Below are 16,956 nucleotides of genomic sequence, written 5' to 3'. Positions count from 1 at the left end.
TGTTGTAGTTTATGCTCTCCTACGCTGGCGAAAGAACTGTAAGCTGCCTCATGTTGAACCTTAGAGCTACTCTTTTACATGACGCATAAGAAATCTTTGCGTGTTAAAGACTCCCATGGCAGAAGAGAATATATTTGTGTTCTCACGTAAGTGATAAGAGGGTTGGGACTTGTGTGTATCCTTGCCCTGGCTCCAAGGATTGTGTCTCCTTCCCGCATACGTACTCTTGCTTTTATATATACAGGTGTATGTTCAAAGCTAACAACAGGGCACACATAAGGGTTGGCTGTTCTTCTGTGTTCAGAGGTCACTGTGCTTCTGGGATTAGGAATAGAGAAGCCAAATGTGTATCCCCAGGTGTTAAATGTTTAGAGAACAAAAGTGCATGTGATTTTTTTGCAATTTTCTTTTTTTCTTTTCTTTAAGTTGTCTGTAAATCTTCTGTGAGTGTAGTCTGAACTGCCAGTGAGCCACTTACTGAAAGCAGGACATGCTTTGTGCTTCAAATTTGTTTTCTCATCAGGCTAATGGAGGTATTTTTGATACGCAGCTATAGATGGATGTAGAGCTGTCACGATACAATAAATAGCTGGTGTGTGGTAACAGTACTCGAGCAGTCTGTTGATGGCAGAAATTTAATGATTCTTTAAAATCTTTATTTGCAATTTAATTTATCTCTAGGGCTCTTCATGTCAGAAATTCCCTGTCTGGAATTTCCCCGCCTGGATGTTGGGTTTTATCTCTTGCTTGTCACGTACACTTCAGATCTTCAGACAGTGTTGTCTTGAAATGAGAGGACATGACCAAAAGCATGGTGTTTATTTATATAGCTATAATAATCTGAAAGAAGTGAATGACAGAGAGAAACAGACATTTGTATTGTGGGGACAGTACTAGGACAGCATATGCAGGAGCTTAGCTGTAGTTGCTTGACTCATTTTCTGCCTGTCTTCAAGCAGGCAAAACTTGGTTTTAACAGTAGAAATGTTCGTGTTAGTTCACATCTAAAAACATTTGGAGCAACTGTGCTCTTTATTGTGAGTCTTTGCCATGGTGCCAGTCAGGTGGCTGTAAACAAATACAGATACTTACTTGGGAAAAAAATTGCTTGATACCTTGGTTAACCTTCCCTTTGCCCTGCTCACCTTTGCATGTTAGTATCTCTCTGTCCGCACTTGGCCTTTGCCTCTGCACTTGCCTACTGGCGCACCCTGGAAAGGATGAAGCGCTGAGTGAGTGTTGTCCTCTGCCCTGTGATGAGATTCTGGAGGGAAGTGACTTGTGTGCACTGGAGCGATGTGGAGACCTTTGATTGCCATTGTTCTGGGGGTGCAGCTGAGCTGCGCTGTGTGACAGTGACTGCTCTGAAGGAAGGAGCTGTTTATCTGCTGGCTGCGCAGTGCAAATGAAGAGATTGATTATAAATAAACTGGGAAAACGGAATCTTTGCTTCATTTAGACATCTGTTTTAAAAATGGTTAGCAAGGGTCTGTCTTGTACCAGATGTCCTAGCACTGATTTTTGTAAGCTTTGGCTTCTTTTTCTCATCTTGTAACACTTCTCCTTTACACTTACTCTGTGTGCTCTTTTCTGTTCAAGCCTTGGCCCTTGCAGCCTGGGGCTCCTTTTGTGCAAGAGGAGTGACATGAGGTGTTGAGAGGTCAAAAGGAGTTGTCCAGAACTGTTCAGTGGAGCCAGACACTGAACCCCTACTGGTTTCTCTTGTTGGATGGAGAGTAACTCTGACTTGCACCTCCAGGGGAGCCACTTGTCTGCAAGAAAAGACCAAGGCTTTGGGAGTCCTGTGTAGACACCTACAAGTCCCTTGGGTGTTTCCACCAGCTGTGACCCAGAGAGGCTCAGAGAATGTCAGTGCTTGGAGTAGGCTGTGGAGCATCCCTGTGTTGACTGCGACCTTTCTCTTCTCACCTGGGATTGAACGAGTCGCTTCCCTTGCGTAGTCTTTTAATGTCAGTATACATGACGGTGCATCTTCTTAGAGCACATCTATCACAGATGCCCACTACAGACAGACCTGCGGGCTTCCTTCCACTGTCCCAGCAGCCCTTATGCAGCACATTGGAGCATCTGGGCTAAGGGCCTGTAGGGTTGTTGTTATTTCCCCATTCATTTTACGAAAAGAAAATGTCTAAAACTAGAGGAGCTTAGCACAGAGGGATACAGCTGCTGCTGAGCGACCTAATGTAGCAATCTAAGGAGAGGCAGTGACCTTGCAACTCATTTAAATGACATTTTCATTGGCTTTGAGAATTTAATGACATTCATCACAGGATTGTTGAAAGGTAGGATAAATAATCATGGGAGAAATTAATTGATTTGGAGTGTGTAGGTGTGACTTCTAATTCATATTTCCTCTTTTCTTCCATGGTAGGTGGAAGCAGGCTGTAGCACACGGTAGCAAAATTTTCATAAGGATGGCCAGAGAAGCATTGTTTATCATGGGAGAAGCTCTTAAGATTTGTTGTTCCTCTTTCAGATTCAGTTTAATGTGGTGGCTTTTTTTCCAGGCTGGCATATTGTGCTGTCCTCTGTCAGGGGCAGAACAAGCATTGCATGATAAAGATTTGAGGACTTCACTTTGCTTTTAGTGCCTTTAAAGACCTGATCCTGCTTTCCCTTGGTTTTAAGCATGAGTGAGTTAGCTTTGTGGCAGTCAGGAGTGCGGTGTGATGAACAGTGACATTTCGTAGTCTGGATACATTTCTCCAAAGTATTACTTACATGGATTTCAGACACTTTGCGTTGTTTCTTAGTTCCTGGGCAATGTATGCCTAGCTTGTTTGGGGTTTTGGTTTGTTTCTCTGCATAGGTTTCTGAAAACAGGTTGTTTGTTGCTTTTTGGTTGATCAGATCTAATATTAGTAATTGTGGAATATATTGTGTGGATACCATATCTAAAGCACAGTATGAAGCTTGCTCTGGCTGGAGGACATGCTGGCGGGAGTAAAGCTCGCCAAGTTGAAGTTACCCCAAAGTATTTTTTGGTACAAATTTAAGCTAGCTAATTCAGAGAAGTTCCCAGGTATCTGAGCTAGGACTTGAGATGCCCTTTGTTTAGAAGTAGGAAGAGCACAAAATGAGTAAAGTTCCCTGCTCCTAGAAGGAGAAATAAATCAGCCTGGGCAGGTGTCAAAGGGAGTTGTCAGCCCTTTCCACAAAGCCATATGCATGCAAATTTTCTGTAGGTGGCAAATAAATCATTTTGCCAGGTTCTTTCATGCTCTTAACCAAGTCAGGCAGTGCTGAGACAGTAACTCTTCCTCAGCCTTTTCCAGCTGCTTCTTCCTCTGAAGCCATCACATCAGGTTCCCAGCTTGGTGGCATGTGCTCCCTCTACCATGTAAAACCAAAGCAAAACTTCCCCTTCCAGGTGAGATCCCCTTCTCCTGCTGCTGCTATCACATTAAAACATTGGATTTTGCTCAAAAGAAGGACGTGGGGCTTTTTAATGCTGTTCTCACTATCGGTTGACTAAGCGCTCTGAACCTTAGCTGGTGTTTGAACTGGAGTTTGGTCTGGGATCAACCGTTCGGGTATTTGCTGTAATTCTCAGGTGGGATTTGCAGTCTTTACTCAAATGTATCCATCCTGTTCTATAAACATGCCCTGAAAGCATTTCGTGGTGTGCTGTGGTGGCTGGAGCTCTGCCAAAGTCCCCGTTTGCTGTGGTGAAGTTACACCTGGGTGTCCTATTGCTTCTTGGCTGCAAACGCTCTTTGACTTGTGCTATATAAAACATAGGTGGTTGAGTTCAGCCTTGTGTTTGCATCTGCTGGCTTCAGCGGTTGTCCCATTAGAGGGAATCAAAGCAGTGCTGAGACTGAGAGCCCTTGGTTTGTTTTATTTTAGACAGGGGTGTAAAAATAGCCCCAGCCCTGTTAGCCATACACCTTAAAAATGGCTTTTGCTGAAGCTGCATTGAAACAGATTTCTAGCCATATTTTCTGATACGGCTTTCAAAAGCTCAGCAAAGTCTGGGTTTTCAAGTGCCTGTTCCAACAATAACAGCTGAAGAAAGAAAAGCTGGCTGCTGCTACGAACAAGAGGAAAAAGTGCGGCAAGGGATTGCGTTGAGATTACATTGCACCAGGCCAGGCGATTGTAATGCGCCTGGATCGCACCGCATGCCTTATTGCAGCTCTCTGCATCCCCAGCCTGCATGCAGGAGCCAGCCCTCGCCCTGCCAGGTGTCAGTCCTGGCCACCCCATCCCTCTGCGCTGAGCCTGCGGTGGCTGTGGCTGTGCTGGTCCCTTGGGGGCAATAGCAGGGGCGTCACAGGCGTGAGGAAGGGGCTGTCCCGGAGGCCCAGCATCGTGCTGTAGGCGCTGGGATGTAACTTCACATCGCCGCAGAAACCTCACCTGGTTCTGAAAGTTCAGCTTGCCTGGAAGCAATTGCACCAGCTGAAAGCAGTTTAATTTACACCCAAATAATTTATTTTAAATCTGCTTTTCTTGCTTATGCATTCATTTTACTTTATTGTAATGTCAGCACTTAGCAGTGAAGTAATGGCAGATCTCTGGAGAACTTCGCACAAGCGAGAAAGCACCATTATCTCGGTTTTACAGGCCCTGCTTATGTTGAGAACATATGTGGTGGTGTAATTACACTGAAGTGATTAAATCAGTGCAAATCCTTGCTAGAGGGACATGCTGCACCGCTGTAAAGCGGGGCTTATTATCAGTGCAGTTTAATTCAAATTACATTACTCAATTAAGCTGTGCTAGTATAAGCCTTCGCTTAAAGTCAGGAAATCACGTGACAGCTCGTGGTGTTGTTTTTTTTTTTTTAGAGTAGATAAAGATGTGGAAACTGAAATGGGTGAGGTTGTGCCTCACCCGAGAGCATGTTAGAAGCAAGGGGTTTGACAAGTAATGTGTTTATAGTACTTTCTGGGAGGAAAGAAGTGTGAGTGTGAATTCAGGAGTTGTATTATTATTTTTTAGTAGATGAAATTCTTTGTTTAAACCATAGTGACCACTTTGGAAAAGATCCTAAATCATACTAAGGCTTTACAAATAAATTAAGTGAAATGCTTACTAAATTCTAGTAATTTCTGCCACATGCTTTTGGACTTTGATAATGGCTAGATGGGTCAATGAATAACCGTGGCATGTGCAACTTAATTGGATTTTTTTTTTTTTGGCAGGGTGTGGGCATTGTAAGAAAATGAAGCCAGAATATGAGAAGGCTGCAGAGTTTCTCCATGTAGCCAGTGATGTAAGCTAATTTCCTTTATTATATCCTTCAAATAATCAGTAATAAATAACTGGAGTAATAAAAGTGACTTTTCTCCCTACAACAAATTCAGCTGTTCTCATCCTCCCACAGGACCCTTTCAAAATGCGCTTCCAAAGTAGAGTCTCATCGCTAATGCATGAGCTCTGCCAAAGTCTGAGGAGAACATTCTGTCTTGAACGAAAACAAAATCGAAAAATGTTTATGTATTCTGCTGTAGGCCTTATACATAATATGATCAAATCCAAAATGGTTTTTTTTTTCCTCCTTACTTAAAGGCATCAAATGTGAAGAAACATAGGCTTTTATTTATGAATTAGATTTGGAAAAAACCAAAGAGGGTTGATCCCTCTTTCACATTCCTTGGTTTTATGGTTGCATCACTCCATTAGCTTCATTGTAAGTGCTGCATCAGCGTGGCTGGAGAAGAGAGATCCAGTAATGTAAGTATTAGTGTTATTGATTCAGTCTCATGCTGTGTATGTCATGGAAGAGGGGAAGTAGGATTAGTCTCCCCCGTACCTTAAGCATCTTCAGTGGAGACATCTAGAGTTCCTTTGTAGCTGTGGGAGAAGGAGGAGGAGATGAGAAAAACAAAGATCAGATGAATCATGCTCTACAAATGTCTGTTCTCCTCTAATAGACGACTCTAAAGGTGGTCCATGTAAAGATGCCCACAAGTTAGGGAAAGGTGAATTTGCCTTGAAGTAAACTTGTCTTTGACAGTGCTCATTTCTTCTGGGAGAAATTGGGATTTCTGGGAGGAAATGCCATTTCTGGGAACAGCTCTTAAGCATTATAAAGTAACTTATACATAGGGTATCCTGGCAGAAATGGGAGGAGAACAGGTAACACTGGTTACATTTAGTCCATAAGATGTCTCTTCTGGTTTTGCATCAGCCCTGTGTACCTGTGCTGAGTACCTGGGAAAGTGAAGGCACTTAGATCGTGAGTGATTGCCCCCCAAGTTCATGTCCTGCCTAGGGGGTATGTGTATGTTGCTGGGATTTACAGTTAGTGCTATCTGTTTTAGAGTCCAGGTGTCCTTGCAGCAGTTGATGCTACTGTCAACAAGGCGCTGGCAGAAAGATACCACATCTCAGGGTTTCCTACTGTGAAGTATTTTAAGGATGGAGAGGAGAAATACACTCTGCCACACCTCAGAACAAAGAAGAAGATCATCGACTGGCTGCTAAAGTAAGTTTTGAGGGTCTGAGATAGTATTCAGGTTACTGGCTCCTGAAGACTGCTTTGGTGAGGAAGTAAATCTTAAACCTAGCTTCATCGACTGCCTAAATCCCTCGCTAACAAAACCAAACTGAATTCCAGTATTCAAAGCTGTACGAACATGTATGTTAATTATGATCTCTAATACACCAAATCCTTTATTTGCTGCAGGGGTTTTCATAGTTGTCCTGGTATTTCTTTCCCAAAATAAATATTTTTCAAATATACGCTAAGCCTCTCACTGGAGAAGGAATAGCAATGGCTCTGAAAAATAAACAGAACAGTCATTGTTCCTTCTTTATACTAAGCAGCAGATTTCACTGTTAGTAACTGAATTTCCGCAGTCATACTTCTCTTTCCAGCATTTCAGAGCCACTGCCTAGAATACCAGCTACGTGGGGCTGAAGGAAAGCCAGTGAGACCAACAAAAGCAGCACCTTTGTCTGCACTAACCACCTTTTCTTGGGTGGTGTGCTAAAATATGCAGAATTAAGTTTGATGTATGATGGAAATAATTTAATTTCAAAGTGTTAAATTGCTGGTACGATTCTCTATTTAAGTATTCTGGGATAAAATATGCATTTCCTTTAGGTACTGTAAGCCTAATGTATTTCCTGCATTATTCGATGGGAAAAAAACTGCCAGTGTTTTGTGAACTTTTAAAACCATTTAGCCATTAAGTACAGTTGGCGTCAGGAATGTAATCTTAATTTTTCCCCTTACTTGGTGGAGGTGGTGTGGGGGGGTTTCTTGGTTGTGGGTTTTTTTCCTTTTCTTTTTAAACTATATCCCCGAGTGCTTCACATCAGGTAATGGACGTGGTCTGGCAGCATGTTGGGAAGTTCTATCTATATTTTACGTTTAGACACAGTACTCTGTCGGCCTCCCTGCATACCCAGGTTCCAGGCTGCTGTGTTAATACTGGACGTTAAGTCACTGTCCTAGTTTCCACCAGTTTACTGGAGTATTTTGAGTGCTGCTTAATTTGTATTGAGTTAAACAGTCACGTTGACGCTGCCTGTACATATTGGCAGGTGAGTAAGCAATGAGGAGGAGGGAAGGGGTGTTAATCCCTTCTGGATCCTGCTGTGCTTCTGGAATGCTTTTGTCTGCAGCCTCAGGTAGTCAGCAACACAGGGGAAACCCAGGCAACTTGTCTCCTGCTCTTGACTGCTGGATGTTCTCCCAACTAGAGATGCAAGGGAGTAAGATCCTTATTTGCTGACCAGGGATACACTTGTCAGAGCTGCACTGAAGCTGGTGGAAATAGGGCTGCATCTGGGGTGCAGGCTGCAGTTAGGTTGACACAAGCTGTACTTCTGTCTCAGTAAGTGGTCTTGTTGCAGCCTTGCGGGTTTTGGCTCCGGTCCCTCCGTGGTGACTAGTCTGTGCTCCTGCACTAGGTTGTTACCAGTATTTGGGTAGCTTATTTCAGGTCAGTGTGGGAAGGCCTGTGTGAGATGAAGTCACACCCCTGACTGTAACTGTAATCGATGATAGCTCACACCAGCTGTGTTTGTGTGAAAATTCAGACCAGCTGCCCTAATTCTTTCACTAACAACTGGCAAATCAGTATCGATGGAAATACGATGGATGTCCACCAAGTGACCTTGAGTAGGACTTTAACAATTGAGTTTTTCCTCACTTGGTTTTTATGTACCCAGTACAACTTAAATGGTGTCATTCAAAGTGACAGGAAAGTCTGAAAAGCTAATTTATTACCAAGGCGACATATGAAGGTCTTTATACTGTGGCACCATTCTGATGATTTTATATAAGTAATCACTATTTAAGATACAGCAGGAATGAATTTAATGAGTCTGAGAGAGGTCTGTGAGCTGGTGAATAGCAGAAGTTTTGTTAGAGGCGCTGTAGATGTGCGGGATTGCTCTGATCTAGTCAGTATGTGCAGTCATAATTGAAACCTGACATTCTCTTTATCAAGGTAAAATATTCCAGTTCAGTCACCCCCAGTCTTCCAAGTGGAACGATGCTGATTATTGCATCCTGACTTTAATATCTGAATTCAAGAGAAGGTCATGAAATTCTTTATAGAAGTTTGCATGATAGTGATAAGAGTACAAAAAAGATGTCTGAATGGAAGATGCTGTTCTGTATCAGTTGCCTTTTGATTCCATCTGCATGCTGTTCTCAGTTCACGTCTGTGGATGACACAGTGATACAAGAGCAATGTTTCTTCCACCCAGATGTTGTATGCAATGTAGGAAATCTTTATTCTGCATTCCTACTCATATGCCTGAGTACAATCACTTAAATTATATTTTCATTGAGTTCCAGAAATTAACGTGCTGCTTTTTTTGTTGTTATCTGGTGTTAGAAATACCAAGCTCGTTCTGCTGCACAGGCACCCTGAAGGACTGTTCGACCCCAGTTCCCGCATGGTAGTTACGACCAGGACATGATGCCCCTTTGCCTGCTTCCAGAAACATTTTCAAACCAATCTCATTTCCTTTCTTTTCTAGTCCTGAAGCACCACCTCCACCTGAGCCTGCATGGGAAGAAAAACAGACTAGTGTTATCCACCTTGCTGGAGAAGACTTCAGGGAGTCCTTGAAGAAGAAGAAGCATACCCTTGTCATGTTCTATGCACCATGTGAGTAAATACCTCTCTACGTGGATGGGTTTTATAAATGCTACAGTTTTTGAAATCCTGAATTAATTCTCTTGCTGTCCCCAGACTTTTAAGGGTAAAGAGAAGATTCTGAATATAACTGCACGGGACCATCATTGTCACCATCTTTTGTATCTTTATAAACAGAAACAAAACAGTATACAGTGTTTATTTAAAGAGTTACGGCATTAATGCAGACACCAAAGCGGGCAGGGGTACAAAAACAAAACAGATTTATTTTCCTCTGCTGCTTTTTATGGTCCATATAACAAAATGTGATCCTTTATAGCAACACAATGGACATGGAGAGCCTGACTCATTAGTGCAGCACTTCACTAGTGAAATCGATGTAGTGATGTAGGAGGAATCATTCTCCAGAGGCTGAGAACAAATTTTGATGGAATAAATGTTGTCTGTAATAAATCTACATTTAAATCTCCACTGGGAATATGGGCATAGCTTCCTCCTCCCAGGTTGTTTTGTGTGCATCGTGCACACACTTATATTTTCGAAGTGCCTGAGAACATTTCTAGGGAATTTTTTAATCAGACCCTTTATAGATTAGGTGAATGGAAGTGACCTTTCCTGTTCTCTGTGTTGTCCCAGAGACAGGCAGACTTGGTACAGGTTCTTAACTTTTGAGGGGTCTGTCAAAAGGAGAAGATAATCCTGGCACTTAGTAGATAGTATTAACTTGCTTTTATAGCACCATGACTCTTCCCCCAAAGATACAAGAAAAAAAATCTTCCCTATCAATGGCCAGCCCTGCAGTTAATGGATAACCTTCAGATAAGCGGTTACTGGCTTGTTCCCGTTAAACTAAAGGTATTTTCCAGAAAGGGATAAAAATCTCAGGTCCTTAATGTTTAATCAGGCAGCCCCTTATTTTGATTTTCTGTTAGAGAATTAAACATGAATGCTTTTGGGCTCCCACGAATCCCTGCTAGATGTGGGAGACGGGAGGGGTGCAATTCAGAAGGGAGATATCTGGAAGGTTGTAAAAGAGAGGGGAAGGGGACTTAATCCCTCCTCAGCTCCAGTTTCCACCACCTATTGACTAAAAATTGCCCATGTGCCAGGAATTTCTGATTCTTGGACCTCAACTGGTTAAGAGCAAGCCATAACTTTAAAATAAAATGGTTGCATATGAAATGGTAAGATTTAGGAGTTCACTGTCTCTTGGGTTCTCTACCCAGTGAGTAACTTTCTGTTGGAGAGATTTATTCCCCTTTTGTTTTTTAGTTGCATCTTTTTAAGGCACTAAAACTCTTGGCCATGTTTAAAGCAAAGACACTACATGCAATGAGTATGTAGCTCTCAGTATTGAAAGCACAAGGCAACTTGCCTGATGGGCTCATGATGATACTGTTGTTTGTTGGTTGCCTTCTACCCTGTTGCTCTCAGATCAACCTGACCCTGTCTTTTATGGGCTGTAAAAGCAAGGCTTGGATGTTATAAGACTGTTGGGACTCTTGAGGCTGCCCATCAGACACCTTCTTCTTGCACGGTTTTGGATACAGTGCTGCATGAGACCACCTATATACAGGACAGAGAGGTGCTAACTGGAACCACTTCTGACCTTCCTGTGACTCCTAAAACAGTCGATGTTGCTGGCTTGTTGTCATTATGTGGGTCATGCAGTTTCTGATTTGTCAATTTGTCCTCTAAGTGTGGAAGTGTCTGTGTGCAAAGCAGAAAGCAGGCACACAGGAGTGCAGTGAACCTGCCCTTTGTTGTGTGCAGGGTAAAGCATCCAATGAGTATTTTAAATATCTGATTTCTGTGAAATAATCCTTAATGCAATAGAAAGGTATAAATCTTTATATTTTTCAGCTTTTCTGTAGTGATAATGTGCCTCCTGCTAAATTTGGTAGATTAACTTTTGTTTACCATTTTCTCAATAGTAAGACCTCTTGGAGCTTACATCGCCAGTTAGTTTTAACTTGCTTATTTTAGTGCAGAAGGAACATTGCTAAAATTGCCAGGTCCCATTATCTCAAATAATTTTCTTTTTCTATTCAGATCCACATCTTAGGTCAGTGCAGACTCACAGTATGTTACTCCATTCGCTTGTGACTCCATGACAGTATTTGTTACACTCACACATATGCTCAGATATTTTAAGATTGGGGGTGTGTGTATACATGCATATATAAAGTATGTTTATATATAAATATTTATGCTAAGAAATGTATCTCTCATCTGTCATTAGAATTTAAAGCAGAAAGTTGAATATTCTGACCTTTATAAAGATTTCAGCTAGAGTGACAAACCTTTAGGCAAAGGCCACAGATATATCTTAGATGTAAATTGAAATGAGATCTGTCTTTTCTGTGGCAACTTCCAGTCCAAATTACTTAATATGTATAGGAGAACCATCAATCTGCTGCTATGCTGATAACTCTGGACGGAGCTGAGTGGTGCTTTCATGGTACTGAACAGTGCTTCACAGTGATTTAGCTCCGGAAGAGAAGACTGCTACATCCACATGGAAAAGATGGGAAACTCATTACTCCATCACTCTGAGTGTGGGTGAAGCATAAAGGTTATTCCTGGTGCTTGTGGAGTATTTTAAGGACTGAGAATCAGAATCAAAATACTTGAAATTACTGGGGAAAAAATCCACTTATGTGGACCTGACACCCACAGAGGGTGACGTTCTTAACTTCACATTCCTGTTCCTCCCCCGTGGCATCTCTGTGCACTGGAGTGACTGATTTGGGGTGGGAGGCAGCAGTCGGGGCAGGTCCCCAGTACTGACTTGGGGAAAAAGTGCCAGCTGCAGGAAAGCTGATGCTTCTTATGCCAATAACTGCCTTGGACCTTCATCTGGGTGTCCACTGGGTAGGTCTGTACCCTCTGTGGCCACCACGCCATGCAGGCTTATGATGTGGGCTGGCACTCTAGGCATTTCTCAGGGCTAGCACTTGGAGCAAGCTGCTGGTGTCTGTGCTGCACAGCACCTGGTGTGGCTCTTCTCTGGGCCACTGTGGGGCTCTTGTGGTCGTAAGATGTGCCATCCCACTCCCTTACCTCCAGCTTCAATATGCCTAAAATAAGAGGACAGTGACAGAGTCTGCTGAAGTGAAGCATGATGCCACAGGGGTGTGTAGTGGCCTGGGGACTGCCGTGAGGGGTTTGAGGAACATTTGAAAGCAGTAGAATTATTGCATCAGCATCTGAGAAGCATTTTGGATGGGTGGTTTACAGGATTTGTGTCTATTATCTCCACAGACCAGTCTCTGGAGGTACTGGATGCCAACAAATACTCCAGGTTTCATTTTGCAACTGCTTGGCTTTGTCCAGGAACGAGGAGCGGAGACAACTAGTCTGAGTATAGTTCGGTGTACACACATAGCCTGGTTTGTGGATGATCGGGATTTGAGCAGCTGTGGACCGAATTGTTAAGGGAGCATAATGGATGAGAATAGATGCAGCCTTGCCCGGTTAGACTGCAGTGCTTAACCAGCTATGGCCAGGAGTACACTAGCTGCATGGTACGCTGGCTGTGCTCTATGTCCAGAGCTTGTTTCAGGACTCAGCATTAAATGCATAGCATCCTGGAATGACCAGTTTGCATCAGTGCCTCTTCTGGGATCAATGTACTGACTTTTCTTTCTTCTTTCTCTTCCATCCTCATGGTTTGTTCATACAGCTTATCCAAATGTGTTTTATCGGCATGTTTACTTTTATGTGCTCTCTCCACTCCGTTATCCCAGATAATTGAGATTTGACTTTGATTTTCTGTTAAATTTTAACCTCCTCCTACTATAGCACCTATATGCAAAAAAGAAGCGGTTGGTTGTGATCAGTTGTCAGACTCACAAAAGGCAACAAAATTCCAGTAGATAACACATCTTCTTAGTTGGAGATGTTTTTACTGCATTACTGCTGTAATTACTGAATTCAGGGCAAAAAAGTGATTGAAGCTAGGTGAACATTTTTTCAATTGGATAGGGAGATGCAGATAGTTCTTCATGAGTGTACTGTGTTTTTAACCCAAACTTCTGTCCGAAGAAGCCCTTGGAGTCCTACATGGAATTTCTTGTCAAGCCAATGCAAAGACCTGTATCAAATTAATGACCATCACATTCTCTAACTAAAACTCCCATGGTTCCCTCCTCTGCCTTGTTCGTCCCTGGGGTTTAGTATGTTTTCTTGATGCCATAATTTGGTGATTTGACTGTCAAGTTTTAGCTATTCTTGGATGATGCTCCCTCAAACTTAAGCTGAGTCTTTTCTGCTCTTGTAGAAACAATGCTGAGCTGGAGGCAGAGGCTTCATAGATGGGCATCCTTGATTGCATTAGGCAGAGCATCACCAGCAGGGGAAGGGAGCTGATCCTTCCCCTCTACTCATGGTGTAGGTGAGACACAGTCGGGTTGCTGTGTCCAGTTCTGGGTTCCACTGACATACTGGAGAGAATCTAGTGAAGGGCTGTGATGCTGGTTAAGGGTCTAGAGCACCTGACGTATGAGGAGAGGCTGAGAGACCTGGGACGCCTGGGTAAGAGGAGGCTTGAGGGGCTCTTAGTAGTATGTGGAAGTGCCTAATGTGGCAGGTAAAGAATACAGAGCAAGACTGTTCTGCAGTGTCCAGGCACAGGGCAAGAACTAATGGAAATGCAGGAAATTTTGCTTAAACGTAAGAGGAAGCGGCGGTGGGTTTTTTGGTTTTGTTGGGGTTTTGTTTGTTTTTTGTTTTTTGTGTTGTTGGGTTTGTGGGTTTTTTTACTGTGGGGGCAGTTGAACACTGGGACAGGTTGACTGGAGAGGGTGTGGAGTCTTCATCCTTGAAGGTACTCAAACTCCAGCTGGACACAGTGCTGGGCAACCTGCTCTAGCTGACCCTGTTTTGAGCAAGGGAAAAGTGCCTTTCAACCACAGGAATGCTGTGTTTCAAAAAATAGTAACACTGGAGTTTGAAATACACAGTGAGGGGTTTGGGGGTTTTTGTTTGGTTTGAGGTTTGGTTTTGTTTTGTTGGGTTTGAGGTTTTTTTACCCTTCTTATTGAGTTGTGATTTTCTCTAAATAGGAAAGGCTTAAAACATCCCCTACTAATTCTTGTACAGAAACAGGAGCTGTCCACTTGTGGCTCATAAGAATGGAAGATCAACACATGAAAACACATTTGTATCATTTTTTGATCGTGATTGCTGCCTCCAAAGAGCCTCCAAATGAATCAACTGTGTCAGAAACAGGAATTATATGTAATAGACCAGTCACAGGTCGGAATGGTGGGAGGGACACATTTTTTAGAGCAGTCATTTTTAGTGGGAGAGCTCAGCACTGAGAAAATTCATTCAGTTCCTACTTTTGTAAAAACAAAGGTAATAAAAATTCTTAAAAAATACTTTCAGCAGCAACAAGACTTAATAGGGAGAAAATGCTCCCTTTTAATGGTTCATAAGGGTGGCAGTTACCAATGTTATTAACTTGCCAAATAGCCTCAATTTGTGCGACTCAACAGGGTTTGCAGAATGGGTATTTTTAATAAATACTTTGCTGGGAGCTGATTTCCGGTTCTCTGTTCAGCAGTGAAACCTTTCACTTCACTGGAAATTATTTTTGTCAGCTGGAAAAGGTTATTTTCTGGTGAAGCCTGACCCACAGGGGTTACCCAGAGAACACCCAGAAATAAACCGTGCTGAGGCTGGTTTTAATGAGGTATTTTTGTATTGAGTATAAGTGGCTCTATTTGGACAAGAGGATGTGCAATTAAGAAACATCAGCCTCCTTGGCTCTTCACTTAAATTTTTTGTAGTTTTTTTCTTTCAGGGCTGGAAGAAGTGAATGAGGGTGCTTAATCCGTGTTGTACCTGATAAAATCACAGAAGACTTTGGGGTGGTGTTTGAGCCCTTAAAAGATTGTGTGTTGTTCTAAGCTGTTGGGAGATGGTACCTGGGTATTGTTCTGATGTAAACCAAAGCCAGTTCTTTGGCTTCCAAGTCAAGCAGGAATGCAGACATCATCCCTGTCTGATTGATCTCAGGAAGAAGTAAGAAAGAAATCAGGTAGGGATTACTTCTGCAATAAGTAATCAGATAGGCATCAGGTTTTTTCAGTTCTGACTAAACCAGTCCTGCCCATCCCTGTGTGTTTCATCAGCAGTGCATAAAATGCTGAGAGCTAAAGCAAACCTGCATTAATTTCACCCACAGGCTTTGTTCAAAATATGAAGCATTCTGTATCCTGGTATGCTCCTTCTCTGTCTTTTCACAATAAAAACCGCCCAGTTTCTTCTGTCCGGGTTATGTATTGAGGAATATACAGTGACAAAAAAGCACTTGGCTGAGAGTCCTTGCCAGAGTGGGTTGCACTGTGTGCAGCGTGGCTGCAGACGGTTTTTTGGCTATTAATGCCAACAGCCAGGAAGGCCAGTATGCTCCTCCAGCCCTGCTAGATCGCTCATGGGACGCAGGCTGTCATCAGAAAGTTGTTCTTAAGAAATCAGTAATGTTTCCTTTTCATTCTCTCATTTTTTGAAGTAAGCTGGGACAAGCTGGTTGCACCATATCTCAGCCTTTGCGCAGAAAGTTTTGGCAAGATGATGCTGTGTCCTGGCTAAGCTGCACCGCTGTCACAAACCACTGCAGTTTTGACTGACCATGCGGCCTCAGCCCGTGGCTGCTGCACCTGAGGTGGCCAGACCGTGTCTTGGGGCTGAGCAGACCTGGGTGGCATAGTTCTATATGAAGGATGCACAGAGGGGGCTAAAATACTCACCAGCTGAATTAATGGGTCCAGATGTGCCGAGCACAGAAGCACAGATGGATTCAGTGTCCTGTGATGGCCTCAGATTGGCTCCCACCAAGAGGTTTTCCTGTTGCTTGCAAGCACATCTTGTTAAGTTTTCATTAGGAGGCTGTATCAAAGAGCCTGAACAAAATGTGCGTGTTTGTAAATGAAGCTTAAGCTATCAAAAATTATTAAAAACATGCTGAACAGAAAGAATCCGTTTCAAGGCAAAAACCCTTGCAGGAAGGATTTTCTGGTTGTTGACTGAGGCAGAAGAGAGGTCTGGACCCTCTGATAATGAAGCTTTAAATCCTGCGTGGGCTGGCACTGCAGAATTTTGGTATGTTAGCTCTGCAGCTAACTGGTTTCTCTCCTGCCTGAGTGGTGCTCTTGCTACAGGCTCCTGTTAGGTGAGGTGCATTCCTGTCGGTGTAAATAGTGCTGATGCCACAGAGCCCATTAGCAGGCTGGTTTTGATAAAGAATTAATTCGTAGAGTGGTCTCTGCAATCAGGCTGGCAGAACTGCTCTTAGCCCCAGTGTTTGTGTCGAGGATATTAATTAGCACCAAGAGAACAGTTCTAACTGCTCTCAGCTCAGAAGTTGAGGCACTTTAGAGGACTGTGCAAGGCTGTGACGGAAGCACTCAGCAGTGGCTGTTGCGGAGCTGTGGCGTTAAACTAAAATTTGGAAGGGTGATCGAGCTCCTCTTGTTTTGTAAAACAGCATTCATGCTTTAAATCTGTCGTAACCCTAAAATGTTACAGCTGCTTTTGAATTGGTGTGAAGAGTATTACCTGTATGTAAACAGTTCAGGCTTGTGAGAAGGGGAAGAGGAAGGAGGTGAATGCCCTTTGCCCTGTGAAATCCTCTCCTCACAGACATACAGGTGTGTTGGTGCAATGTCAGGTAGAGCCTGTGTGGGGTACCTTATGAGTCATTTAACTATGAATATGCCACTCACCCTTATACACTGTCATCAAACCCGTGCTCAGGAAGACAGATGCTTTTTCTGGTGATGCAACATACCATAGCAAGGACTGCTTTCGAGCCTCACCTAGTGCAGGTGTCAGTCAGCGGTGCCTCCCCCAGCGCTCT

At 43.1% G+C, this 16,956-nt stretch overlaps 1 protein-coding gene across 1 annotated transcript in view; it reads left to right on the top strand.

The window, feature by feature from the left end:
* Positions 1-16,956, top strand: part of PDIA5 (protein disulfide isomerase family A member 5) — a 102,029-nt gene that overhangs the window by 62,873 nt on the left and 22,200 nt on the right. The window contains exons 12-14 of the mRNA XM_037397087.1: positions 5,172-5,242; positions 6,294-6,457; positions 8,971-9,101. Coding sequence (XP_037252984.1) covers positions 5,172-5,242; positions 6,294-6,457; positions 8,971-9,101 — 366 coding nt within the window. The remainder of the gene's footprint in view (positions 1-5,171; positions 5,243-6,293; positions 6,458-8,970; positions 9,102-16,956) is intronic.

The sequence above is a fragment of the Falco rusticolus genome, chromosome 8 (genome assembly GCF_015220075.1).
Source record: "Falco rusticolus isolate bFalRus1 chromosome 8, bFalRus1.pri, whole genome shotgun sequence".
In the NCBI taxonomy this organism is placed as follows: Eukaryota; Metazoa; Chordata; class Aves; order Falconiformes; family Falconidae; genus Falco; species Falco rusticolus.
Note: the sequence above shows the minus strand (reverse complement) of the source record. Positions and strands in the feature narration are given on the sequence as shown.